The 27,490-nt window shown below is 29.8% G+C and overlaps 2 protein-coding genes across 5 annotated transcripts in view; one reads left to right on the top strand and one right to left on the bottom strand.

The window, feature by feature from the left end:
• The window catches only part of mld (molting defective), a 203,341-nt gene extending 182,364 nt beyond the window's left edge, over window positions 1-20,977 (top strand). For 2 of the 4 annotated variants that reach the window (XM_014247942.3, XM_036377840.2), the window contains exons 4-6: window positions 3,011-3,160; window positions 3,373-4,167; window positions 18,598-20,977. In XM_014247942.3, coding sequence (XP_014103417.3) covers window positions 3,011-3,160; window positions 3,373-4,167; window positions 18,598-19,259 — 1,607 coding nt within the window. In that variant the 3' untranslated portion in view covers window positions 19,260-20,977. Of the gene's footprint in view, window positions 1-3,010; window positions 3,161-3,372; window positions 4,168-8,265; window positions 8,531-18,597 lie in introns of those variants that run through there. The other 2 variants (XM_036377842.2, XM_036377841.2) reach the window with 2 other exon arrangements.
• Window positions 20,978-25,134: 4,157 nt separating this feature from the next.
• Window positions 25,135-27,028, bottom strand: Syx18 (syntaxin 18). Its single transcript, XM_070110683.1, has 3 exons — window positions 26,955-27,028; window positions 25,784-26,890; window positions 25,135-25,711 (listed from the first exon to the last, which is right to left on the bottom strand). The coding sequence occupies exons 2-3, from the start codon at window positions 26,855-26,857 to the stop codon at window positions 25,523-25,525; spliced, it is 1,263 nt and encodes a 420-aa protein (XP_069966784.1). The 5' UTR covers window positions 26,858-26,890; window positions 26,955-27,028; the 3' UTR covers window positions 25,135-25,522.
• Window positions 27,029-27,490: the final 462 nt, after the last annotated feature.

Genomic DNA, 27,490 nt, shown 5'->3' with positions numbered 1-27,490 from the left:
TAAATACAAAAACCATTATAAAAGTAACAATTTTAAATTATAAAAGAAAAAGAATAAAAATATTAATGAAAAACTTAGAATATTAATAAAAAATAATAAAATAAACTTACAAATTATAAGTACAATAAAATATAAATAAAATGAAAGACAAAAATTAATAAAAAATTACAAACTTAATATTAAAAAAAATTATTGATAAAAACTTAAAAAATTAATAAAATTCAAAAAAAAAATTATTAATATAAAACAAATTTAAAAATTATCAAAACAAAATATAAAAAATTAAAGACAAAAATAAATAACACATAAAGACTTTAATTTATAAAAGAAGAAGAGGAAAAATTTTAAAAAGAAACCACTAAATAATAAATATTAGTAAAATTGAAAAAATTAAAAAATATTAAAGATAAACTAACAAGTTTTCTAAATAAAGTACAAATAAAAACAAAAAAATCAATAAAATTTGATGTTTAGCAGCATATAAGAAAAATTTACTAGAATAATATAAACAAAAGAATTAAATTTAAAAAAAATTAATTAATTAATAATATATTAAAAGTGAGAAACTAAAAAATATTTTGCTTCAATTTGCCGCAACAAATTTGATGAAAATAAAAATTTGTAAATGAGGAGAATTATAAATTAAAACGTATAATAACGTAATAATATTTAAAATATTAAATTAATTAAATACTAAAAATATTGAAATTTTCGATCGAGTTATAATAAACTATTTAAAGTCAATTAATAAAATAAGATAATTTTTCTTAACAAATTATGAAATTTATGCACAAAAAAGCATTAAATTAAGTAAGCAGTTAGTCACACACCACCTAATAAAGGCATTTAGAACATTTACTTTGCAATTAATAACACTACTCAACAAAGCTAAAGGAAAAATTGGCGACTGTTGCGCCAAGAAGTCTGCGGTGGTATTTGAGTATCTTGATTAATCTCCTTAACATCACTATATAGTGTAATTATTACATATTTTTGCATTATGCATTTTATATATTTATTTATTTTATTTTGATTTATAAAAGCATATGTTTAATATTTTGCTTTCCTCGGTTAGATAACCTTAAAAATTTAGAATTTATTTTTTTTTTGTTCACATTCTTTGTTTTTTTGAAGACGCTACTATCCATCGCACGCTGTATCCACGGACCACCCACCGTTGTATTTCTAAGCAAAAAAAAATGATATTAAAGAGAAAAAGCGTGCTATCTGTTGTGACCACACACAAACTTTGTCTCTCCTATTTCATTAATTGCTTGACAAAGCTACTATTGGCTTAATGGCTTCTTCTTCTTCTTTACGACCGTTAAATGGTCTAAATCATTTTCACTTAAAAAGTTATAACCCACTCATAAAGTATGCATGTAATTGTAATCACTGCCTTAATGTATTCCCTTTCATATTTCGACATGCTTGCCATGCGCCTCCTAACCGAACCCTACGCTCACCACAGTTAAAAACAAATAATTCTCCCAAACAACAGCAACAAAGTCGAAACCATCGTTTCAACTCAACGCTGAATATTAATGCGCTCTCTGATTAGATTAACATCGTCGCTTGTTGTATTTGCTGTTTGGTTGTAGCTCGAGCAGGCTATCGCCGGAGCGGGGTGGCCTTGAAATCAAAGCTGATGTTTCAATTGCCCTTAATGGCGTTCTTAATTGGTACTTGTCGAGTCATGAATAAACGTTGGCTCGCCTTTGGCCTGACTGGGCCATACCATATCATTGAGTTATCACTCTTGAATAATGGCGATTTTGAAATTTCCTAATTTGAGTATTTCCGGTTAAATGAATACCGAATCGTGTGGGGAAATTCAATTATTTTTAGCCTGGCAAACGTGAATGGCAATCATTTACTATGAACTGAATTCACACAAACTCTCACAGGAGTAAAATAACGGCGATGTCTCTGAGGCAACGAATATTCATTGTGTATATTTTGTGAGAAACTTAGATACTACGTATATTCTGTATATTATGTATTATTTGTAAAATTGTGTACTTACAGTCATAAAAAAATAAGACGATATGACACCTTGTGAATACCCTAAATATTATACCCTGAACCAGGGTATGTTAAGTTTTTCCACGAATTTCAAAACAACCAAAAGAAAACGTCGGAGGCAGTATAAAGTATATACATATATAAAAAATCAGCATGACGAGATAAGTCGGTTTAGCCATGTCCGTCTGTTTGTTAGATAACAATCTGAAAGTTTCTTCCCAAGAAGCAGCGCATTTGTAGGAAGCGTCGATATCGGACCACTATAGCATATAGCTGCCATACAAACCGAATTTCTTCACGAAATATAACATGGGTTATTGGCTAAGGCAATAATTCAATATTAAAAGAAATAGTTTAGATCGGATCACTATAGCAACAACCAAAATCAAGATTAAGATCTTTTTATACCCTTGTATGCTATTAAAAAGATACTTGTGAAGGGTATTATAGCCTCGAAGTGTATATAGCTTTCAAAAACATTACGATTTATTTTATTAACTTTTATTTAATTTTTTTATTATATATATTTTCGAAACAATGATACGATATTTTAAACGAAAATCGTTTCACCCTTTACTTAACCTAGTTACTATACATATGTATTAATCGATTCATAATTACAAATAAATCTATTCGCGTTGATTCGCTACATTTTTCTACTAGGTTCGCTGGTATTCTTTTATTTATTATTAAATTATTATTTAAATATTTTATATATATTATTTTTTGTGTTTTTTATATTGTTTTTTATTTATATATTATTTAATTTATTTTTTTGCTTTTTATTTCTTTTTTTTATCTATGTACTTGTATTTCTATTTCTTTTTTTTAATGATATTTTGATAATATTTTTTTATTTTTATTTATTTTGATAATATTTTTTTTATTTTTATTTATTTTTTTTTGCAATCAAAGTTCATTTAATGACTAAATTACTGAGCGTCTAATTTATATGCATTATGCATTTGTTTATTCTCGCCTACAGCCATTGATTTGCAACTGGACACCACGCAATTGTCTGCTGAGTCTACAACACCAACAACACACAAACCGGCCGGCGGCATGCACACGCCATCGCCCAGTTCAAGCAGCGGCAAACCGCAACGCATACTCTGCTGTCCCGATTGTGATGACCGTAAGTTGAAAAAATATAACAACAACAACAACTAGAATAATAGCGTAATAGCGCCAACAACAAATTAATAAATACTTGCATGTATGATATAAATGGGCATGAAAATGTGAATTGCGTGTGGAAAATGATTGGAAAATTGAATGCAAACTAGCTAACTAACTAATTCAATTAACTGGTATTAACTAAGTTTGTTTTTTGTTTCGATTCAACAGCTTTCAGTGAAGACCACGCGCATGCGCAACCATGCGCAGCGCCGCAGCAGCAACAACAGCAAGAACTGCAAGCGCAAATGCACCACCAACAGCAGCAGCAGCAACAACAACAACAACGGCACGGTGAATTCCTCCAACAATTAGAGGACGAAAGTACATTTGAGGAAGAAGAACAACAACAAAGTGGCGAACAATCACTGCAACACTGCACAAAGCGCGCACACGTCACGATGCCCTCACCCGAGCAGACCGAACCTGACAGCACCTCCACCAATACAGCAACTCTGCGACATTTTCGCAAGCGACGCGCCAGCGCCAAATTGGCTAGCATGCCAGCCCTGCAAGCTGGTGGTGTTGGCGGCGGCAATACAAACGCTGCTGCCGCGCTAATGGGGGGCAATGCGAACGCCAGCGAAGACGAATTGTTGCTAATGGAACGCGTCTTGCGCAACAGTCATAATTGTCTCTTCTGCGATGCACGCTTCACCAATGACATAGCGTTGCGCAAACATCATCAGCTAGCGCACAGCAATCAAGCCTCTATGCCGTTTGTTTGTTCGATCTGTAAGCGCGGTTTTCGCATGCGCTCTGCCCTACAACGTCACATGGAGACACACGACAGCGAGGGGCGACCATACGAGTGCACGTTGTGCCATGTGCGCTTTCCGCGCCCCTCCCAGCTGACGCTGCACAAATTGACGGTGCACTTCCTGCGCAAACCGCATGCCTGCGAGGTGTGTGGCAAGCAATTTGGCACGGAGAGCGCACTTAAGACGCATAGCAAATTTCATGCAGGTAAGCTAAGTGGTTGCAACGCATGCGCGTGAGCCTATATTGTATATAGCATATATAAGTTAAGTGCATTGCTGCGCCGCCGACTGACAGCTGACTGGCTGGCAGCGCTCAGTCGGTTGGCTGGCATTTATTGTTTAGTAAATAAATAAATGTGCATAAAATACATAAATAAATGCAGACACACACACACATGCGTGCATATATCCCTTAAACTCCAATAATTGTAAAAACAAAAGCGACGGTGAAGCTCACTTTGCTGCCGCTTCATCCCCGTATATTTGTTGTTGTTTATTGTTTTGTGTTTTTGTTGTTAGTTTTGCCTAACGTTGTCGGTTGTGAGTTATTAAGTCGTTAAATGGCTAATGTATTCCTATTACGCTAACACTAATACTAACACTAACTCTATTTGCCATTATTTTTCGACTACTACTAACACTACAACAACAACTTGCGTTGTTACAATGTATTCTATTGCTTTCTACTATTTCGCTACTCCTACTCACTACCTTACTGCCTTCCTCCACACCCTGTTTATCACACGAGGTGCTGTGCGCCGTCGCCAGTTTGCATGCTCCAGTGAACTTTATGTACGCGTCGCGTGCAGCTTGCGCGCAATTTGTGACAATTTTAGTTATTGTTGTATTTTTGAATCATTTTATTTAATTTTTTTTTGAAAGAAAACATCTTTAATTTAAGAGTATAGCAAAAACAACAACAACATTATTTTATTTTTTACATTTTCGCGGTTTTGTTTTTATTGCTTTTTAATCTAAACTCTATATTTGTAGCAAGCTTATCTAAATTGTTGCATACATACACACACATGCACCACATATTTATAATTACTCCACTATTTACTCGACATCACATGGCATTTAACGGAAATGTAAAAAAAAAATTAAACAAAATCAATTTACACAAACTTTATGCTTTTTAATGGCTTGGTGAAAATGCGGTAATCACACGCTGCGTGTGTCAACCCGCATAAACCAACAACGGAGTAGCGCCAGCTGTCATAATTTGCCATAGCATTTGCCTCTTTCGCTCAGTCCTCTTATATATGTATGTACATATGTATTTATATACTTTTATTTTTTAGCGTTTTCTTTTAATTGCTTCATGGTTTGGCGCTTGTGGGTTAGACATGTTTATTATGTACTACTGTTGTTCTCAATTAAGTCGTCGCAGTAATGATGAAGATGCACCACTAGCCGTGTGTCTAAAGAACTGCACACACAAATACATACGTTATTGCGGCTTTAAGTCGTTCACGCTGCAATGGCGTCTGGTGAAGTCAAATTGGAAGCACACACAATGCAGTATTTGTCAAGCGTTTACTCTACTTTTTTTTGTAGAAGTATCATTAACTCCACTTTTATTAACTGCATTTGTGGAAACTTCAAAGTGTCATTGACATTTTGATGATTTACTTCACTACTTTATACTTACTGTAAATTAAGTGCAACATTTTTAGGCAATTAATGAAAATAATGTAAACTGAAGAAATTTCATATGGATATTTCAGCATAAAACACACAAAAGTGAATGCTCTTTACAAACATACCTTCGAGCTTTTCTAGCAACCAGAGCCAACAAAAGTGAAAGCTCTAATGGAAGCTCTTTGGGTCATTTGAAAAAGTTAAGCTTACAAACTATCGTTTGAGCTTTTGTACCTTCTGCGCGCATCATATCTTTAGCATAGAATATTTTTAATACATTTTAACAAACTGTTTTTAGATTTGCTGTAAATTTTATTTAAATTGTAAAAGCTCTTTGTAAGCTGTATATTTTAGCGTTGTATTTTGCAAAAGATGTTATTATTTTTTCAATACATCCTATTTATTATGTTTCAATACATGCTTCCTTATTATTTCAAAGCTTTTAATGTCTTATATTGTTTAATATATATATAATATAAATAAAAGCTCTTTCCATAAACGCTTTATGCAAATCAGCTCAAAATAGTTTGTGTTTTTTGTTTAAAATAATTAATAAATATAAAAATAAAATAATTTTACCAAGCCATTCTACGAAATTTAGAGACTTTTAATTATTTAATTTCATTTGGTTTTAAATACATTTTTTTTCTACAAAAAACGTATTGCTTCCTTTATGTTGCATTGCATTAACAGTAAAAGAAAATTACAAACAATACATATATATTATATTGGTAGATATTGCTCAAAAAATTTTCGGTTCAAAATTATGATGCGTCAGTAGCAAAAATTTGCATTTATATTTGCAAAAAAGTTTTAATAATTTTTGCTGCCTGAGGAATATAACCTAATAATTAATTCTAATAAAATAGCCGATACGCATTTGCTTAACTAATTATTTTATGTAACACAAAATATAAAAAGCTGAAAATAAAAGGTTTTAAGATTAATGTTTGTACTGTTATAATTTTTGAAGATATTTTTTTTTACATTCTACACTTTTCTCAATTTTGTTTGAGTTTTTTTTTTAGTAAATTTTTGTTTTAAATATATTTATTTAATATATTTAAATTTAATTTATTTTTTTATTGTTTATTTATTTGTTTTTAAGTATTATATAAAATAATTTTTTTTCATAAATCGGTTCCGTTTTTTATACATTTATCATGTTTGGTTATATTTACTTAGTTGGTTCAAAATAAAACGATACGGTATAACTCCACGTAAAGTCTCTAAAATGCTATTTTAAACTCTTTAGATAAGCATTGAAATATGAAACCCAACTCAGCTACATTAGAAATACCATATAATTGCCTAGCTCTAAACTTTATTGCAACCACCAATATAAAAAATATGTCCAAATATATGACATACCCAAAAATGTAAGCCTAAAGCACATGAAGAGATCAGAAATCCAATATCTTTTTTAAACACAGCTTTTTAGTTTTTCTTTTTTGTCGCTCTCTTTACCCTTCAGTAGCGAACAAATGGTCATTCGTGTCATAATTTGCAAGTTTTTACACCACACTTAGTAAAATTGTAATTCAATTATCATATCGCCATATCGAATAACCCTTCATTTCGCACCCGAACACCCATTAACCAGTGACGCCCCTTTTACGCACCCAACCTACGCACCCTTCGGCAGCAGTAGCAGCCGCAGCAGCAAATAAGACATATTATTTTATTATTATTTCAAAATGCCAAAAAATAATGAAGTACACAATTATACACACGCATATACATACCGACAAACATACTTACGAGTACATTGCTTGTGCATAGAATTTATTGTGCGGCAATAAACCCTGCTTTGGCTACCAACTGTAAATAGTGTGTATGGTATGTGTGTAGCATACACGCCCAGCTCCCTGAAAAGCATAGCGCACATAAGCACACACATACATATGTATGTACATAAGTATTGACTGAGTTGTAGTGTTTAGTTGCCGCATAAAAATATCGCTCCATACGGACACGTTCACGCCCACCAAAGCAGCACAAAAAGAAAGCAAGAAATGAGACTGCATACTGACACGACGCGTTTGTGTGTTGATGCATGCTGCAAGCACTTGGGAGGTTATTTTTTACATGCTATACGCATACATAACTACATTCATGTATTGAGGTGTATGTGTGTGTGCCGCTTTTGGCTGTATTGTTTCTGCACATAAATTACCTGCTGCGGCGTGTTTGCATATGCGTCGAGGGTAATTTATGTAAATTCGAAAATTATTTGTATCTAAACACACACATACTACGTATATACCGTAAGTGTGTCCTGCAGGCCGAACTACATGCACACACACACACACTTTGCTTGCGGCGTTGTAATCCTATATCCTGGTTTTGTTCTCGATTTAAGGTTTTTGATGTTTGATGTTGTTGTTTTTACTTTTTAAATTATTTGTTTTTCTTACTTTTGTAAATATTTTTTAGTGTTTTCTCTTTGTTGTTTTTTTGTTGGTTATTTTATTCATCCACTCATCCACTTGTTTGCCCGTCTGAATTTTAAAAAAGATTTTGTCCTTTTTGTTTCATCGGTGGCTAAAAACATAATAAGTAATGACTGCAAGCGCGTGCTGTATTTTTTATGCCGTTTTTTCTTTTCTTTTTTTTATATTTTCATTGCTTTTTATCTATTTTCGGTACACCCCTTGAGTGCGCTCTTTTGAATTCTTACAAACGCTGAAATATGATTAGACGAGCGGCCCGTTGCTGGAGAGTGCAAAACTTAACCCTAAATAATGCGGTTAACAGTGGCGAATTGCAGCTGTTTACACATATATAATATAAATAAATAATGATTATTGTCTGGGGTTTCGGTCCAATCGAATGTTAATTTATAGTCAAGCGATTTTTTTTTGGTGCTCAAAATGAAGGCAGTTTAATATTTTTTGCTTTTTTATCTCTACTGCGCTTTTTTATTATTGTTATATGTTACTTACACTCAACTTAATTTGTTTTATAAATTATGCAGTTTTTCCATTAAATAATAGTAACTTTGAAAGAATTACATGATGTTTTTTTTAATTATATATATATTCTTTTTTATTATCATACATACATAATAATTTAACTGTTACTTGCTCTTAGTAGAAAATTAAGCATTCTATTTATTAATAGCTATGTATTAATAACATTTATTTTAAAGGGTGAAACTGTTTATAAAGTATTTTTTAAGTAAGTAAATAATAATGAATAAGTTTAATAGCAGTTTTTTTTAATAATTTTTTTTTTTTTTGTAATTTTTTAGTTTACTATTATAATTACTAAATTTGGATTTGAACAATTAAAAAATTATATAAATAAATATCAAAGCTTTTAGCAATCATTATTATAAAATTTCAAAACAATAATGATAGTAATTTACTAATAATAAAAATTAACCATAGATCTGATTATATATAAATTGTTTCACTACATTTTTTTAATTTTTATAACTTTTTTTGTATTTGTTAAAATAAAATTTAAAATAAAAAAAATATTAAAAAAATAAATTTTAAAATAAAGTTTGAACTGTTTCAAAATATATATACATATGTATGTATTTATGTATATTTAAACAAATTTTATTTTTAATATTTTTGTCGTAAGCTTACATTGAAAACTTAAAAAATAGTAATACATTAATCAATAAAAACAAGAATATTAATTATTAAATTAAAATAAATTAAAAAATAAATTAAAAACATTTTATATTGATTGCTTCAAAATTCAATGTTGACCAAATTAAAAATAAATATATTACAAAAATAATTAAACTTTTAGAAAAAATAATTGCTTATATAATTTAATAATTTTTAAGTATTTTTTGTTTTGTATTTATATTTAATAAATTATAAATTTTCTTTTTACACATTCCAACTTTTATACATAGCTTTTTTAATTTCTTACACTTAAAAAAAAACATTATTTTGGAATGTAATTGCTGTCAGTTATAAACAATTGTCAAACTTAAAACGAAAAATATTAAAAAAACAGCTTATTACCTCAAATAGTTAAAAAGATTTGCAATATGAAATTTGCTTTAGTTTTCTAAATTAAGTTACTTTTACATATATTTAGCTTATATTTTTAGTAGCCTATGCATAGTTAGAACGTTTAAATAGTACTTAAATATAAATAAAGCTAAACATAAAAATAAAGTATTACTAAGCACACCTTAAATGCCTAAAAGCGGGCTAAAACGTTGCTGACTAATCGAAAACAATTAAATAAGAACTATTCAATTTGTAAATAAAATTAAATAAAAAAAAACACAAATAAAACAAACCAATAAAACATAATTATTTTTTTATATTTTTAACAACAATTTCTGGTAACAAAATGATATACATCATTTTCAAAAACATAATTAAACCCAAAAACCAAATTTATAAACGTAACAATATTAAATGGAAAACTGAATGCGCTTGCAAATGCAAAATTTAATAAAAAACTAAATAAATCAAAAATCGGAATTTAAATGTGGTGTGGAAATTAAACTACAAGTTTTAAATTTTTTTTTGAAAAAAGCACAATTTTAAAAATCTAATTATGATAATTTTTATCTACATAAATAATTATATTTTTTACTTGTTAAACAATAATTACAATATATTTTTACGTAAAGTTATTATAATAACAAAAATTTAAAACAATTTTTTTTATTTATATAGTAAAAAATTATAAAAATAAAAAATTAAAAATTAGAATAAAAAAAACAAATAAAAAATTTGAAAAACTAAAAAAAAAATTAAAATTTAGAAAAAGTGAAATAAAAAAAAATTAGAAAAATTAAAAACAAAATAAAAAATTATAAAAAATCGTAATAGTACTGCTTGAGGTTTAAAATTAAACTTTTTTCAAGTTTCAGTAGGGTTTTTAACATAATTTTCCAATGGTCCAGAGTTTGCTTAGAATGAATCGTATTTTTCATCGATTTTAGCTACCTTAATGATATTTTTATTTAAAAAATTATTGATTTATTTTATTGATAAAGCGTTCTGAAATTGTGCTATTTTGAGACATAACAGCTGAGAAACTACCAACAATAGTTAACCAAATTTCGACAACTAAATAATGAAAATAAAAAAATTTTAAATCTCAAAATTAATTGACATTTAAATAAAAAACTAAATTTTTTAAAATTTTTACTAATTAATACCCAGCCAAATAAAAATTCTAAAAAAAGTGCACACTAAATAATATTTAAAAAAAAGATAAATCATTTTCAATACAATCAAGCCAAATCAAACAAAAAAACAGAAATCTACCATATTCTCGAATTCTTGCAATTTTGCTATGCTTTGCAGCGCCCAGCGTTGAATGCGATGTATGCAATCGAAAATTTTTCCTCAAGAAAGATCTGCGCAAACATTTGCGCATACATACCGGCGAACGTTTTTACAAATGTGACTTCTGTGCGGCTTCGTTTATGCATTATACGCGTCTTATGGGTAATATTATAACTGTATTTGTAAATAAAACACCAACTACAAACATACGTACATACATTTACTACTATATACTTGTATATTGTATATAACTATATATTTTAATATATTTATTGCTATATAGTCCATTAAGTCCATATGGCTAAAAATATGTATGCACACATACATATGTGTTAGTTGCTAACCTAAACTAACTTGGCATTGTTGAAAGCATCCTTGTAAAGTTTTCAAGTATTTAATTAAATTAAGTTTATTCTCGTACTTGACTTTGGTTGACTGCACGGCTGAATGCCTTGCACGGCCACTTGTCAATGCATGCGCAAACAAATCAACTACATCTTACTACAAAACATACATACATATATACTATAATGTGCTATGATATGTGTGCTAAGCATACAGACATATATAATATATGTACATTTATATATGAGAGCGCGTGAGTGTATGCGTGTATGGGTAATAGACATGTGTGCTTTGAACAATTCTGACTAATATGTTTGAGTTAAAGTAGTTGTATTTGCGTGTGCGTGTGCGTGTGCCTCATGGTATTTACTTAAATGCTGTATTTGCTGTACTTAAGTTAAATGTGCTTTTTGTGAGGACCTTTTTAAGCAGCAATTCAAGCATTCACTGTACAATAAACAGACAAACAAAACCGCAGCAAACATTATGCGCGCCACAAACACACACACAAATGCATACAAATCTTCCAGCTGGAATAGAAAAAGAAACGACCGACAGCCAGTCGCATGAGCTCACACTTAGCGCACCGAAGCTGCCGCCTGACCATCAAAACAACAGTCTAAAGGATACGGATAAGCTTGCGATCACCAACAGTGTACAGTTAGTGGCACAGTCGCTATTGTGCTTCTTCGGAAACTTGCTTGCGAAGCAAAAATTTTTAATTTTTTTTTTTTGTTTTCATAATATTTAACTCACAATTCACATTGTGTCTGTCAGTTAGATTTGACTAACTGTCAGCGGTGAGCAGATGCTCTGATGGGCTGATGGTCGGCCGCTTGATGGCTTGTGTAGTGGAGCGAGGAGGAGACAGGCGGCAGCCAGTCAGTTAGTCGGTGAGGCGCAAATGGTGTTTGCGGTTAAACAATTGCTGCGTGGCCTTTCAACGTCACTGCAGCTCTTTAATGCTTTTAATTGTGTTTGTTGTTTTAGTACGTACATACTTGTATATACAAGTAGGTATGTATTTGCGCATGCCAAAAGCGTGAAAAAGTCAAGAAATAATATTGTCAGAGTGGCACTATTGTGAAGTGTTGATTGCAAGTGGTATAGTAATAGGTACATATTTACCTAAATACATGCATACATACGCACACACACATATACAGCATATATGTATGTATATATGAGTGTACTGCTTTAACTTGTGTAGCTTTTTAAATTCGCAAGAATATACATTTTTTTAATTGTTATTTAATTATAAAAAATAGTAAATACCGTTATATTGAATTTTACTCGTATCTGCAATTAAAATATAATATCGAAAGTTTTTGCACCGTATCTTATGTTTAAAACTAAGAGTAGCGTAAAATTAAAATTCGTGCTCTATGGTATATGGGAATATACATACATCCATATAGTTATATATATATGTATATAACGAAGAAAACACTCAAAATTACAAAATTTGTTTTATTTCAATTTAACTATATATAAAAAGTTAGCATTTTCAGCAAAATAGCTTGGAAAAATTCTGAAAATAATTTTTAAAAATTAAATAAAATTTAATATAGAAAAAAATTGAATAAAGTTTGGATTATAATAAAAATATATTTTACTTTAATTTAGCTTAAATTATATTGCTTTCAAAGGAAAGTTTTCATTACTTTAAAAAACAAAAAAAAAAATAGCTTTATTTATATTCTTTTGTTTTCACGTCAAAAGAAAATATATGTTTAGAAATACAGAAAATTTTTATAGTAATTTTATTTATTTTATTATATCTATCAAATTAAAAAGGGAAAAATGAGCAGTAAGAGATAAAATGAAATAAATTGAATGCAATGATATTATAAAATAAAATGTTCATGCAATTTATTTAATTTTATATTTCATCTATGAGTTTTCACTTTTTATTTTATAGTCGTCTTCTAAAAAGAAAAAAATTCGTTAATATATATAATATAATTTAAATTTGTAACTAAAGAAAAATTTATTTGATTTTAGGTAATATATATTTTGCTTTTTGATTAAAAGACATTAATTAATAAAAAATAAATGAATATTATATATTATAAAATATATATTTTTAAAAGTTAGTTAATTATCATTTAATTTTCATAAAAAATAAATTATAGTTATTTTTTTTAAATTACATTAATTAGAATAATTTAAATATGTCATTTTTTAAGTTACTTAATTTCAATTAAATTTTCATAAAAATTCTTACATTTAGTTTTTTTTCACTATTACATTTTTTTTAAAATAAAATATATTTTTTTATATATTTTTTTTAATTTTTAATTTTAATATAATTTTCACAAAAATTCCGATTTTAGTTATTTTTTCAATATAACGTTAATTAATAAAAAATAAATATACATATATTATATATTTTAAAATATCTATTTTTAATATACTTAATTATATGTAATTTAATTTTCATAAAAATAGCGTTTAGTTATTTTTTTCATTATTGCATTAATAAAAAAATTTTATTTAAATAAATTAAATATATTATTTTTTTAATTTACTTATTTTTAATTAAATTTTCATAAACATTATTGATTTAGTTACTTTTTCAATATTACATTAATTCATCATATCCTGTTACTTTTAAAATTTTAACCACATTATCGTTCAATGGCAAGCAACTTCGCTATTAGACTCGCACCTTTGCACCTCAAGTCAACAACCATTGCACATAGTTTTTATTATTACTATTATCATTACTTTGCATCAGCATATTTGTTGTTATTTGACAGCATCAGCTGTCTTTTAGTCATCATTCAGCTCACGCCTCAAATTAACACCTTTAAAGTATATATATTTAGTATTTCGAATGTCATCATACTTTTACGATCCGTTCGTACGTGAGACTTTTTTAAAGCTCAAATCCAGCGCATTTCTTTACGCCAGACAATTAATTATGCCAGGAGTACAGCCAAACAGCGAGCAGCTGTACTTAGTCTATTACAGAGCTCGACGGTTCCTAAAAGCGAGTGGGATCCTTGCGGTTGCGCTTTCTAACAGCTGCCGATGTCCGTCACTCGGCCTGATAAGTTATGCCACATTCGTTATGCCTAACAGAATACTATTTCTCTGACGCAAGGATCTATGAGAATGCGCTGTGAATTTGTAATTTTCTTCCGGCAGTCACGTGGTCACCTGTAAGTGACAGGCGACACGAAGAATAACAGCAACGAAATGTCAGCTGTAAATTTTTAGAATGAACGCCTTCGGATGGCTTCCACATTTGTTTGTTATACATTGACAATTGCCTCTAAACAATGTGATGTCACAACAAAAATAAAAGCAAAAACAAAAGAGAAAAAGGTGTGATGCTAATCAATTGCTCAGCGGCTGACAATGTTGTGAAATGGCAGTGAATGGCAATTTATTGTGTTGCCATCTTACTTCACGCCAATTTCACGACACAGCGTAATTTGCAAAAATAAAAGCAAAAAAAAACAAAAACAGTTAAAAGAAAAACTCCTAAATGGGTTTTGCGTAGCCCGCAAATTGGCAGGATCGCTTTAACGATCGATCATCAGCTGACACACACAAGCGAAACTAATCAACTCCACACCGCCTGCTGTGCAGTTATCACAACAAACCCATCGAAGGACTCATTAAACATAATCTCACTGTTGGTAGCACAAATGCGTTTGGTCCCTCGGTCGGTCGCTCGCTCGCTCGTCTTCGTCAGTATTCCATTGATGAAGTTGTGATTTTCGGCGTCTGTGCGGTTTCAAATACAGCTGCAGAGAGTCACACTCCACACACACACATACACATACATATATATGTATACAAATGTATAGATACGCTTGCGAAGTCCTTTTCCATTGCTTTCTAATATCTGCTGTCTGTCATTTGAAGTTTACTGTCTGCTGTCGTCTATCCACCGCCGATTGCCTTCTGCTTAAGCAGCTGTTCGCTTCTTTTCGCCGTTTATCACGCTCCGCAGCGCAGCGCTCGGCATGTGTAATTGTAATTACGTGCTTTGTAGCGTTGGCGTGTAAACACTGATCCTTGATTATGCTTTTTTTCCCTTTACACGCACATACACACATACATACTTTAACTGCCGTTACTTATTTGTATTTTCATGAAACTTAATGACGTTTACTCGCTCCACTTGCATTGTTCTTCAATCGTTTTTGTTGCTTTTGTTGTTTGTGTGTATATTTGAGCCCGAAACAAAAATGTTGCACATTAGCAAATAGCTTCATTGCCATTTGTCACTTCTTTGGAGCTTTGTCTTTTATCTCTTCATTAGCAAACTATTTGTTTAATATGTAAAAGGATAAAAGCATTCCGCCGCCAATAAATAATGCGAAGGTCGTTTGTAGTTGTTGTTTACTATGCTTACAGCACCCGAACCCTTGTTAGTGTTGAAATATTTGCAATTAAAGAAATTCAACTATATTTGAACGAGTGATTTTTGAAAGAACCTTGGTGCGAGTTCATCTAAAGCATCAATGGATTACGCTTATGTTTGCTTTGTGGGGCACATTTGTGTTTGTTTTCATTATGCAATAATAAAGAAGCCTGACAACTAAAATGAAGCAGTTTCTTATCGAAAGCATTCAGTAGGGGGGGTTTGCTCAATATACTATCTAGAAAGAAACTGTTTTATGGTCATATGGCATAATTAAGTAATAATAAATCGTTGGGTGTTGGACTTAGGACTCAAAGCAGTATAGTAACGCGCGAGTTGTAAATTATATAGAATATAGGATATAGGATATCGAATGTAGCATGCTTTTAGGCGCCGAAATTTTTTAAAATTGATTAGCGCAATTTTTAGTCGAAACTAAACAAATTTTAGTTATTTTGAATGAAACCTAATCTAATGTGAGCAAAAAATTTTGTCGGCTCGTAAATAATTTACAATATCTGCTTATTTAAGAAATAATATTAAAAAGTCAACAGTATTTTTATTGTATCTGTTGTTGTAACCAGCACATAAAATAAAGCCAATTTTTGGAAAATGATGCAAGTGCTCAAATCGACATTGTTGTAGCATATTTTTCTTGTTTGTTTTGTCCATTTAAAGCTTAACCGCCAAAGCTCTTAAGGTATTATATTCGCTTGCGAGTCAGAAAAACCGCGTTTATTGTTTTTGAAGAGGCATTTTATGTAACAAATAAATTTAAGAATTGTACAATTGTCAAATTTACATAATGTTTTTTGATAATTGAGTCTTCATTTTGAAAAAATTTCGATTCCCTTGATCCCGTAGACGAACTCCAGAAAAAGGTAACTGGCGGTCCACAAAATTTCTACTTAACATTATCTCAAATCAGAAGAACCAAAAAAATGTATTATTTTTATAGCTAAATATAGATGATTATCGAAAGATTAGTCAAAATTTTTATATTTGGCAAAATGGCGGTTTTCCAAAAAAAAAATACGTTTTTTGAGATAACATTTTCACTTCAGCTTAGCCTAAAAATCTAAATTATTATCAATAATCTTATTCCTTCGATAATTACTAGACAAAACTATTTAAGAAGGTCGTGTAATTTATATAAGTTGATCGGTCAAGCTGTTTCGGAGAAAAATTTCTGACCGACTCTGAAAACAGCGTTTCGAGAAAAAAACGTTTAAAGTTTTGGAGCCAATTACACGTTAAATACTTACAAATATGCTCATATCTCACAAAGTATATGCCGGATGAACTTCAAATTTTCATATACTGAAACATATATACATATATTAAAACAAATTAAAGGATTTTTTGAATCTCACAAATGAATGTAATTCCTTAACGGTCTGAAGTTAAAAAATAATAATTATTAATAATTAATTTTGAAATCAAATTGATTAACAAATTATATTTCCATTAAGGGGCACACCTATCGTGACAGCTCGAACACGTCGATTTTTGGGAATCGTAAAAGAAAAAACTACTGTATCGATTGTTTTGAAATTGTCTGGATATATTTATACATGTTTCAAGAATATACAGTGAAATAAGAGATCTCCGAGACGCTAAAAAAAGGTGCTCTACTGCTTCAGTGATTTCGGCCTTCTTCGTGGATGAAAAACCCAAAAATAAAAAATTCTTGTTAAACTAGAAGATATTCTCCGTACACGTGCATAAAACAAAAATTGAAAAAATTACGGTGTTTTTGAAAAAAAATTGTTTTTAACCTAAATTTTGTTTGTTTTGGGCCTGCCACAATTCGATTTTTGATCACATCAAAAAACCGATTTAATTATTATATTATGTAGAGTTATATACTAAACAGACAGGAAAATATTTCATGACGATAATTTATCTTGGAGTTATCACTGCAACTAATTCGAAAAATTTGGCGCGTTTAAAAATGAGCGGTTGGAGCGGATTGAACTGAGCGGCTACGCTTTAAATGGCTGTAACTCAAAAAAAAATTGCGATATCGCTTTGGAATTTCAAAATGTTATTTTTAAAGGCATAAACTATTGAAATATTTAAAAAAGTAGATTGTTTCAAAATTTCACACCAGGTGTGCCGCTTAAAAACTGTGTTAGCGGTGTTTTGTAATAAAAAAAATATTTTTATTTGCTCATAATTATTAATTAAATTATTAAATAATATTTAATTAATTTTGTAACAATTTATATTATTTTTTTATTGTATATTTTAAATTTCATATATAATGACTTTGTGTTTTATTATATTTATTTAATTTTATTAATAATATTTAGCTTATTTCACTTAAAAATTTTTCATATTAATTTTATTTTAGTTGATTTTTTGTTCTTATATTCACTTGTCAATATTAAATATCGTTTAATTACCTCTATGTTTGCATATTTTTTACGTTTTTTTACTCAGTCAACAGTTGTTTTGGAATAATTTACAATTATTTTACTTTGGCTTGAATTCGCAACATCCACTTACAACTTTGACTTGCCAGCATTAAGCTGCAACGCACATAACCTATAATTTAGAAACGATAATCTGCGCTACAATTTATATTTAGCATTTTATGCTGCCAGCTGGAGCTGCTAAGCACATGTTTACATGCGTAAATGCTTATCAATAAGCACTAGTATTTAGAAGTTTTTTCCAGCTGTTCGATTGCCATACATATGCACATAGTATTTATCTTTAATATGCTGTTGTTTATCCAATTTCGTAGTTTAAGCACTTTATTAATCCGTTTTTTGGTCCTACTACGCTCTGCTTATTGTTGCACACACACATCCATTTATAGGCATATACATATACACGTGTGTACTCGCATTGCATTTGTTTTTTTTTTTTGCCTAGTTTAGCTATTCGGCAGCCTTATCTTTATTTACACATTTCTGCTTCTAATTGTAATTGAATTGAATTTCATAATTACTAAAAGCATATTCTTTGCCATTATCCACAGCGCACATGAAGAGCCATATGCCTTTGGGTGTTTTTATGTCCGACGATGCCATTCAGCTGCCACAACCGACGGCTGGTGTTGAGGCAGAACACCAACAGTCAGTATCCGACTATATCGAAGAAGAGGATGAGGAGGAGATGGTGGCAGCGGTGGCGCATGAAGAGGAGATTGTGGTGGAGCAGCAGCAGTCGCAAATCGAAATTGAACAACCACAAGCGCAAGCTATACGCGAACAACAAGAACTGGAGCAGCTGCTTGAAGATGAGCAGGAACAAGACATGGAGGAACCACAAACGGCTGAAGCACATGTTGATGTTGATGATGAAATGGCCGGCACGCCAATGACGATGGATAGTGTTGCTGAGCAGCAGGAGCAACAAGTGCTGGATGAGCACGAGGCGACAGTGGGCAATGAGTCAGCACTGCAACAACAACAACAACAACAGCAGCAACAAAATGCTGATGAATTAGTGTTTGCGGCCAGCTGTAGTCCCAGCACCACAACCGGCGCCAGTCCGTATGCCTTTGCGGCAGATGCCAGCAGTCATTTTAATCAATCCGATATAAGCACCACCAGCAACACTGGCACCCAAGGCAACAACAGCGCCGCAAACAGCAGTTGCATTGAAGCTGCTAACGGTTGCAGCAGTAGCGCTAAATAGTCTCCGGCCATTGCGTACATTGTAGGCCAAAAGCCACCGACAATTGTGCTCTACTATTGTGCGGAGAAATAACAGGAGGCGACGGTGTCGGAGGGGAAGGGGGAGCGGGTGATGGATTCGGTGAGCAAGCAATATGTTACAACTAGTAGTGCGACGGTGTAACCGCGCGGGAAGTGTGGGAATGAGCACTTAAATACGTCCTATCACTCGCTTTTAGCCCTACAACAAAACCAACAAAAATTGTAGTATCTACTCTGACCTAAATTGACTACCATATTACTCAAGCCCATTTTCTTATCCAGCAATTCAATGTTTACATTTGTATTTTCAATTTGCTTAACTTAGCCTTGCGCTTGCGAGCTTTTGAATTTTGCTAGATAAAAATTCATTCAATTATTTTATTTTATTTAAGTTGGAGAAATATGAAATTTTAAAGCAGCATGTATTATTAGATGCATTACTGAGTCTATAAAAAAATGTAAAATAATTTATAAAAAAAAAAAATTAATTGCAATTTAATGAGTGTAATTATAATTTTATTGACTCATTTAAGGCATTAATTAAAGGCTAAACTAGAAAAATAATTGAAAAATAAATAAATTGTACTGAAATGTAAAACCTAAGAATAATTTCCATATTTATTTTATAAAATTAGATTATATAAGCATTACTGAAAATTACTTAAAATATGAATCATAGCATATCAAGCTTTCCTTTATTAGATTTAATTTGATATCGGCACAATTTTGCTCTCCGCTAAATACTAATAATTGTTGCTTATTACGACTTTATTTAATTTAATTATAATTATAATTATGAAAAATTAATTATAAAAAAAATTTACTCTAAACGCACACCTACTTTATTTATAATCAAACACATTGTTTATACTAAATACGAGTACTTCATACATTCTCTTTTGTGTCCCACCCACCAAATGCCATTTCCATTTTTCTTATATAATATATACATACATATTATTGATAAACACACTTCCATTCAATGAAAACTTTGAGCTGTAATTTGCCATTGCGCCAAAAAATATATATTTTGGAAAAAAATAAATAAAAATCGTTACATTCAAGCGCGTAATTTTTAAGTAAATGTATATTGTATGTACGTAATTTTAATTAAAATTCAAAATCATAATAATTCAATGCTTAGTAGCCATATGTTATATAATATAATAAATTCAAATTAATTAACATTAAAAAAGAAGCATAACCTTAAAAATTTTAAAATTATGAAAATGTCTCCAGTTACAAAAAGACTTCAAAACAAAATTTCCAAATTTAAAAAATAATTATTGTATGTAAACTAAACACAAACACAAAGTTAGATTGTACAATTAGCTGTGTAAGAAGCTTTTCAGCTGTGTTAAATGTAAATATTGTAGCGAAAGTTACTATAATTGTGCATAACACACGCTGATGTATGTACATATTGTCATTGATATACATATTCGCCATACATCAATCCATTCCATAGCCATTATTGCTATGCAGTTGCTTGACGACCGTTATGTATGTATATTATCATAATTGTGTGTTGATATGCATTACATATAAAAATCTCGTCCAGCTATTTTCTTTATAAAAATAATTCTTTGCTGTTAATATTATGCTTAGATATCATATAAGTACTTAAGTAATTAGTTTATTGCATTGTTCATTATATTTCATTTATTGTTATATTTATTTGAATAATTTGCATTTTTAGGTTTAGTTTATCATTTTGTAATAATTTTTATGCATACATACATATGTATATGTATGTATATATGATACATATATATTTTTTTTGTTATTATTATATTATTATTATTGTACTTGGTTTTTTGTTGGAGTAATTTTATTTTTAATTAAAATTAATATTAAATTTTTTTTTAAATTAATTTATTTTAATTTTTTTTTTAAATTAAAAAAAAAATTTTTTTAATGTTTCTTCACTATTACTATTTTGTTTGGTTTTTTAGTTCGATTTCAATTTTCTTGCAATATATTGCAAAAAGTATAATAGTTTTCTGTACTGCACTTGGTTTTTTGCTTAAATTCAGTTTGGGGATCGTGTTTATTTATTATTATTAAATGTTATTTTATATTTTAAAAGAATTTTTTAAAGTTTTTTTTTAATTTTATTTTTTTTGTTAACCCATATGTTAGTAACCAACTTTACCGACGTCTTTTAGCAACCGGGTATCGAGGTACGATCTGAGTATTATTATTATTTTGTTTATTTTATTAAAAAAAGTTAGAAAAAGTAGTTAGAAAAAAATTTTTCTTCAAATATTAATAGTCAGTGATAATTTAAAGAAAAAAATAACAACGTAGAATAAAAAAAATAAAAAAATGAACTCACAAATAGCTTTCTTAAGTTAAAAAACGACGATTTGAAATATTGAAATTTTTTAAGCTATTCACACAAATACACCGCGGTAGGTACCCGGGTACCCGGTTACTAACATAAGGGTTAAGCTATTCACTATTTCATTATGCTTGGTTTTTTAATTCTATTTCTAGTTTCCTATATTACGTATAATTGATTTCTTTATAGAATTTTATTGGTAAGATCATTTCTATATATATATTTTTTTTAAATTTTTGCTCAATTATTTTTATTATTTATTTTATTCTTAGTATTATACATATTAGTAAATATAATAATAATTATTAGTTTTCCTTTTTTATTTTAATTTTTATGTTTTCTTACCTCTATTTGCTTTTATATTTTTTCTTAAACTTCTTTTTAAATTGTAAAATTAATTATTAAAATGCTTGGCGGCTACTAAAATATACTCACATATTTCTACTCGCCATAAAGTTGACAACTAAAGCTTTAGAGTATAAAATGAAAAAAAAAGAATTTTAACTGAATTTAAAAAATATGATTTTTAAAAAGTTTATAAAAACAGAAACTGCTTGCAACTATAGATAATATTTTTATTAAATGGATTATAATTCTATTAATTATTTTCAATGACTAGGAGATACATTTAATTCATAATTTTTAACAACAGTTTCCAATTTTTATTACAATATAGATCTAAAAATGCTCTTGGAAGTTTTTCCTTAATTTTAGTTTTTATGAAATATTTAAACGAATTATCTTCATATTGGAAATATTTTTGTTTTAGTCTAAACAAAAAAAAAATTGTTTCTTATTTATCTTTTTTTAAATAAAAATAAATAAATAAATAAAAATATTATTTTTCATATTTTTTTACTAAAATTATTATATTATTTCATTTTATTATATATTTCCAAAAAAATATATATTTCTTTCAAAAATTGCATTCCAAAAATTCCATTCTCATAGCTTTCACGGTTATAGCAGCTATCTTGAACAACTAACGTCTACTTGCCTAGAAAATATACAAAATTAAATTATATAAACGTAAGTTCGCGTTGCTATAACTCTATCAAAAAAATGAGTTTCCATCGTTAACAAAAATGATTGGTTTTGCTTAAAAACAGCCGAAATCGATTTCATATGTTTTCATATATCGGTAACTACTTATTTTTTTATCAATACATGCAAACAATTTTTTTTATCTCGACATTCAAAAATTACATTATTTCATGCCTCATTCAAGTGACCGCCAGCGTTTTCATTCAAATATTTAAACCAATTATTATTAACCCCACTTTTATTCTTATTAGCATTAATAACTGTTATTATTATCATTCATATTATTATTATCATAAATATTATTATTATTTTTATAATTCCTATTATATTTTTTTTTTGTTTGCGGATGAAGAGAAGAAAACTGCCACCGCATTGTCATTGCGTCGTCACAGCAATGGTATGCGCCACTTGCAGGTCACTAGGTATAATTATGACTCTTATAATTTAAATTATTAATATTAATGCACAATTTCCATTAATTTTAATCAAAAAGTCTGCATGCATCATATGTACATATGTATATTCAGAAATGATCCAACAAAGAAATGAACTCTAGTGCCTAAATATGAATATTAAAATTTCTTGTTTTTATTATTAAAAAAAAAAAGAAAAAAAAACAAATACATGCTCATGTTTGTGTAATAATTATAAATATTAAATATTTTTTGTAAATAAAAAACATGCATCTCAATGTACACGCTATACATACTCGTACATAGATTTTATATCAACGTCAGCTTGTGAAATGCTTCAGAAATTAACAATTAGCAAAAAATTAATTATACGTATGAGCTTAGTAATTTAACTGAAGCAAAAAAATCAAAAAGAATAGTTATATTTCTTAAACAAACAAATAGCACCAAAAATCTGCGTCGCTTATTTCGCTACAAATCTTAAATATATTTTAATAATGGTTTCAATCGTGTATTAATTTATTAAAAGATCAAAAAATAAATTATTTATAGGTTATTAATTTGTTTATGTAAAATAATTGAATAATTTTAAAGTTATTAATAAAATTGTTACATAATGCAATGTACAATTTTTTGCTGTAAAAATAATTTCTAAACTTCTTTATAAATTATAAATATACATAAAATGTTTTTTTGTGAAAAAAATGTATAAAACAAAAAAAAAATATTAGTAAGTAGCAGTAATAAAATGAAGTTCCACTTTAAAGACTTAAGTAATTTTTTAAAAACTGATATAATTTATTAATATTAATATTTATAAATATTATAAACAATTAATTTACTGCTGCCAAAAAAGCGCGTAACAAAAAACAGCAAAAACTGAAAACATGCCAACATACTTCTTTATTTATGTAAATGTGAATTATAAGCATATTCAAATTGAATTACTAAAAATTACCTATAATTGCTAAGATTAACTATATTTCATGCTAATTTTAATTACATACATAAGTACTTCTACAATACATACTTGTACATAATTTATTATTATACTTATATATATATACTTTGAAATGAAGGAAAATATTTATTTTACATTAAAAGAAAACAAAATCAAAGCATGCAACATGGAGCAACAAAAACACAGAAATTGTAGTTGTTAAAAAGCAAGTATGTACTCGTGCGTATATATATGTATAGTTATGTATAATTATAGAAAATAGCATATTTACATAAATGTTAGGTGTTACTTTTAAGGCTTAAGTAATTAGTTGTGTAACTAGTAACTATAAATGTAACTACTCTTATTAATGGTTGAATTGGTGCAGGTCCATTTCCAAGCCTGGCGCTTTTATTATAAATTTTAATATTGAATTCAAAAGATGAAGCAATAATTTTTATGCAATAATAAATAAAAGAACGTGGTTTTCTTGTTTATGTAAAATAATATTAAAAAAAAAACTGTTTTTCATTCAAAGTATTTCCATTAGGACTTTTATATCCTGAACAGGATTTATTTAGTTTGCCACGAAATTTGTAAAACATAGCAGGAAACGTCGGAGACCCTAAAAGAAATATATATATATAAATTATCAGCATGACGAGCTGAGTCGGTGTCTGCCCGTACGCTGTATAACTGTAAGCTCAGCTCCTGAGGTATTACTCTGAAAATTTTCGCATGTCCGTTTCTTAGACTAAAAAACTTACCGATCCAGATACTGGTTCTTGTCCGTATAAAATCCGGGTCAATTTCGCTAACGTTGAGCCGGCTGTGGTGGGAATCGTGCCCATTTCTTCCCAAGTAGCTGCTAATTTGTCAGAACCGCTGCCATGCAAACTGATCGATCAAAATCAAGTACTTGTATGGAAAACCTTTTCATTTGATGAGATACCTTCACGAAATTTGCTGTTAATTATTGTCCAAAGCAACGATACAATCTCCGATTATAAAAACCTGCTGATGAACAATTGGTGCGTATAGGAAACTTATTAAAATTCTCGCAATATTGTCGTAGACTTACTGTTACATTCACTTTTCAAAAAGGAAGAAAATATTGTTCAACTTATATTTCTCACATATATTTTTCTAACTAAATGCTTACAGCAAGCCATTTTTATTATTGTAACGTTGCCCCATAATTATTGTTTTAATATTTCATATATATATGTGTATGTATGTACTTAAGCTAATTTCGGTACAAAAAAAAAGTATTATTTACATATTATATGTAAAAATGCATGTTAAAGTGACTGCGTACGACTGTTATAAATAATTACAAAATATTTCAAGTTAAATAGCTTATTATTTTTAACAGACGTATGCCGTTTAAAAACATAAGTTTCTATGAATTAAAAATATTTCAAATTTCACAACAAATATAATGTTGGCTTATTATATACTAGTACGACGCTTTAAATTCACACTACTTTCATAACATAATTTCAGTCGTAGTACCAATCGAGGAAGAGTAAAGCAAATGACATTACTAATAAGAAAAACAGTGACCACACACGTAGGCCAGCATTGCGTTGTATAGCTTGTTTGATCTGCTCATTCGCATCTTTGACATTTTCCGTTGCTCCAATAACAGCGTTTGCGATACGCTCAATATTGTGTTGCTGTAGGGAAACCTAATTGTATGCAGAGAATATAAATTTATTATATATTAAAATACGATCATTTTTTAAATATCTAGAACACACCTTCTCAGTAAAAATGTCTTGTAATTGCGCTATGTCCACTACATTTTTCTCAATTTGCTCCACTTCTTCAGCCACACCTTGCAATTCATGGTAGAGTTGCATATTCTCCTGTTCGAACATTTGCACATCTTCAGGTGAAAGTGTTTTAGCTGCTTCCGCCTCATCTTCCAATTGCTGTGACTTTTGCAAATCCTCGTCTACGGCCACCTTTTGTGTAGATTGAGTTAACTTAAGTTCACCACCGCTACCAATATTATCTTCAGTTTTGCTGTGCGGATGACGGTGTCGTAGTTGTGGACCATTCGTGTTTAAATTTTCATCGCTACTAATATATCCGTTTTTACTAGCATCAGCCGCGTTGTTTAGTTCGTTTTTATAACTATTAGCGTTTAAGTCATCGTCATCTGCCCAATCGCCTTGTAAATCTGACACATCTTCACCCAAATCACTGCGTGGTCGTAATTCATCGACTACATCATCCGCGTCGTTGCTGCTGCTTGTTGACTGTCGTATTAAACGCCTTCCACTATGCTCAGCAGCTGGTCGCATTGGTATCTTCTTCTTATCAGGTGCTAATTTTAAAAGTTTATAGGTATCCAATTCATATTGCACACGATAACGTTTTTGTTCCAAAAAGATTTGTTGTACGCTGTGTAGATAGCGTTCTAACAAATCGATTACTGCTTCAATATGTTGTTGCTGTTGTGCTTTTCTTTTCGCACGTTTCCAATCGGCGCGCATTTGTGCCAAATGTTGCGTATAATATGCTACGAATTTTTCTGATTCTCGGTCAATTAGATCGCGCTGTTCATCGCTCATATGGGTAGCACTCTTCAGGTGTTGACCTATACGCATATACGCTGCACGATTCTCCACCAACACATTACGCAATGTTGTAATTTTGTGACACACATCCTTTGCTTGTCTGGTGAAATCATCGCGTTGACCAGTTCCAACAACAGCGCCGCTCTTGGATAGAATGCGTTGTTTGTCCACTGATTGTGGTGGCAGTTCACCTTTGCGCTGTAATTTCACTGTCATTACACCGGCTTTGAATTTTTGCGTTATATCCATGTTGTGGTGGGTTGGTAAGGCTTGAATACAATGCTACATTAAGAAAATCGTAACGTCTACAACAAAAAAGTTTTAATTTTATAATTCTTTTATATACTTATAAATGTTTTGTGTAAATTATAAATTATAATTAAGAAACCACGTCTACTGACACATCACTGCTTGGCTAAGTTTGACAGCTGCGCACAGCTGTTTGTAGTAGTGTTGATAAACGGCGGTAGCGAAAGCGAGATACTCGTTCGAGACTCGTTTAACAACCCCGGAAACTAGTGTAAGTCAAATGGTTTCGAAATAATTGTGTCAAAAATTATTAACTTTAATTGCAAATAATGTGAAGCTTTTTATATATTTGCTAACCGTTGGTTTTACTATATGTATGGTAAAAAGTGCTCCGGCTGAGAAACTCAACACAACAAGCCGGAAATCTCAAATCTTTACCATAGTACTCACATCCTCCACTAAAAGGATCAAATTGGACTTCTACGGAAAGTACAATCACTTTGCAAAAATTTGAAAAAAGAAGAAATTCACTGTGACCAAATGAATGTAAAAATTCTGCAACCTTTGTCTGTTCCTTGCATGGTAAGCGCGTTTGGCAGAAAATAATTTTTTAATTATCTGGAATTTAAATAT

This window comes from Bactrocera oleae, chromosome 2 (assembly GCF_042242935.1).
Source record: "Bactrocera oleae isolate idBacOlea1 chromosome 2, idBacOlea1, whole genome shotgun sequence".
Taxonomy (NCBI): Eukaryota; Metazoa; Arthropoda; class Insecta; order Diptera; family Tephritidae; genus Bactrocera; species Bactrocera oleae.
The sequence above is the reverse complement of the archived record's forward strand: the minus strand, read 5'-3'. Positions and strand labels throughout refer to the sequence as shown.

What these genes read in the sequence shown, in the direction of transcription:
- Syx18 (XM_070110683.1), bottom strand. Translation starts at nt 26,857, where the DNA reads ATGGATATAACGCAAAAATTCAAAGCCGGTGTAATGACAGTGAAATTA. An exon ending in AAGACATTTTTACTGAGAAG is followed by an intron (nt 25,712 to 25,783) that starts GTGTGTTCTAGA and finishes GCATACAATTAG; the next exon opens with GTTTCCCTACAGCAACACAA.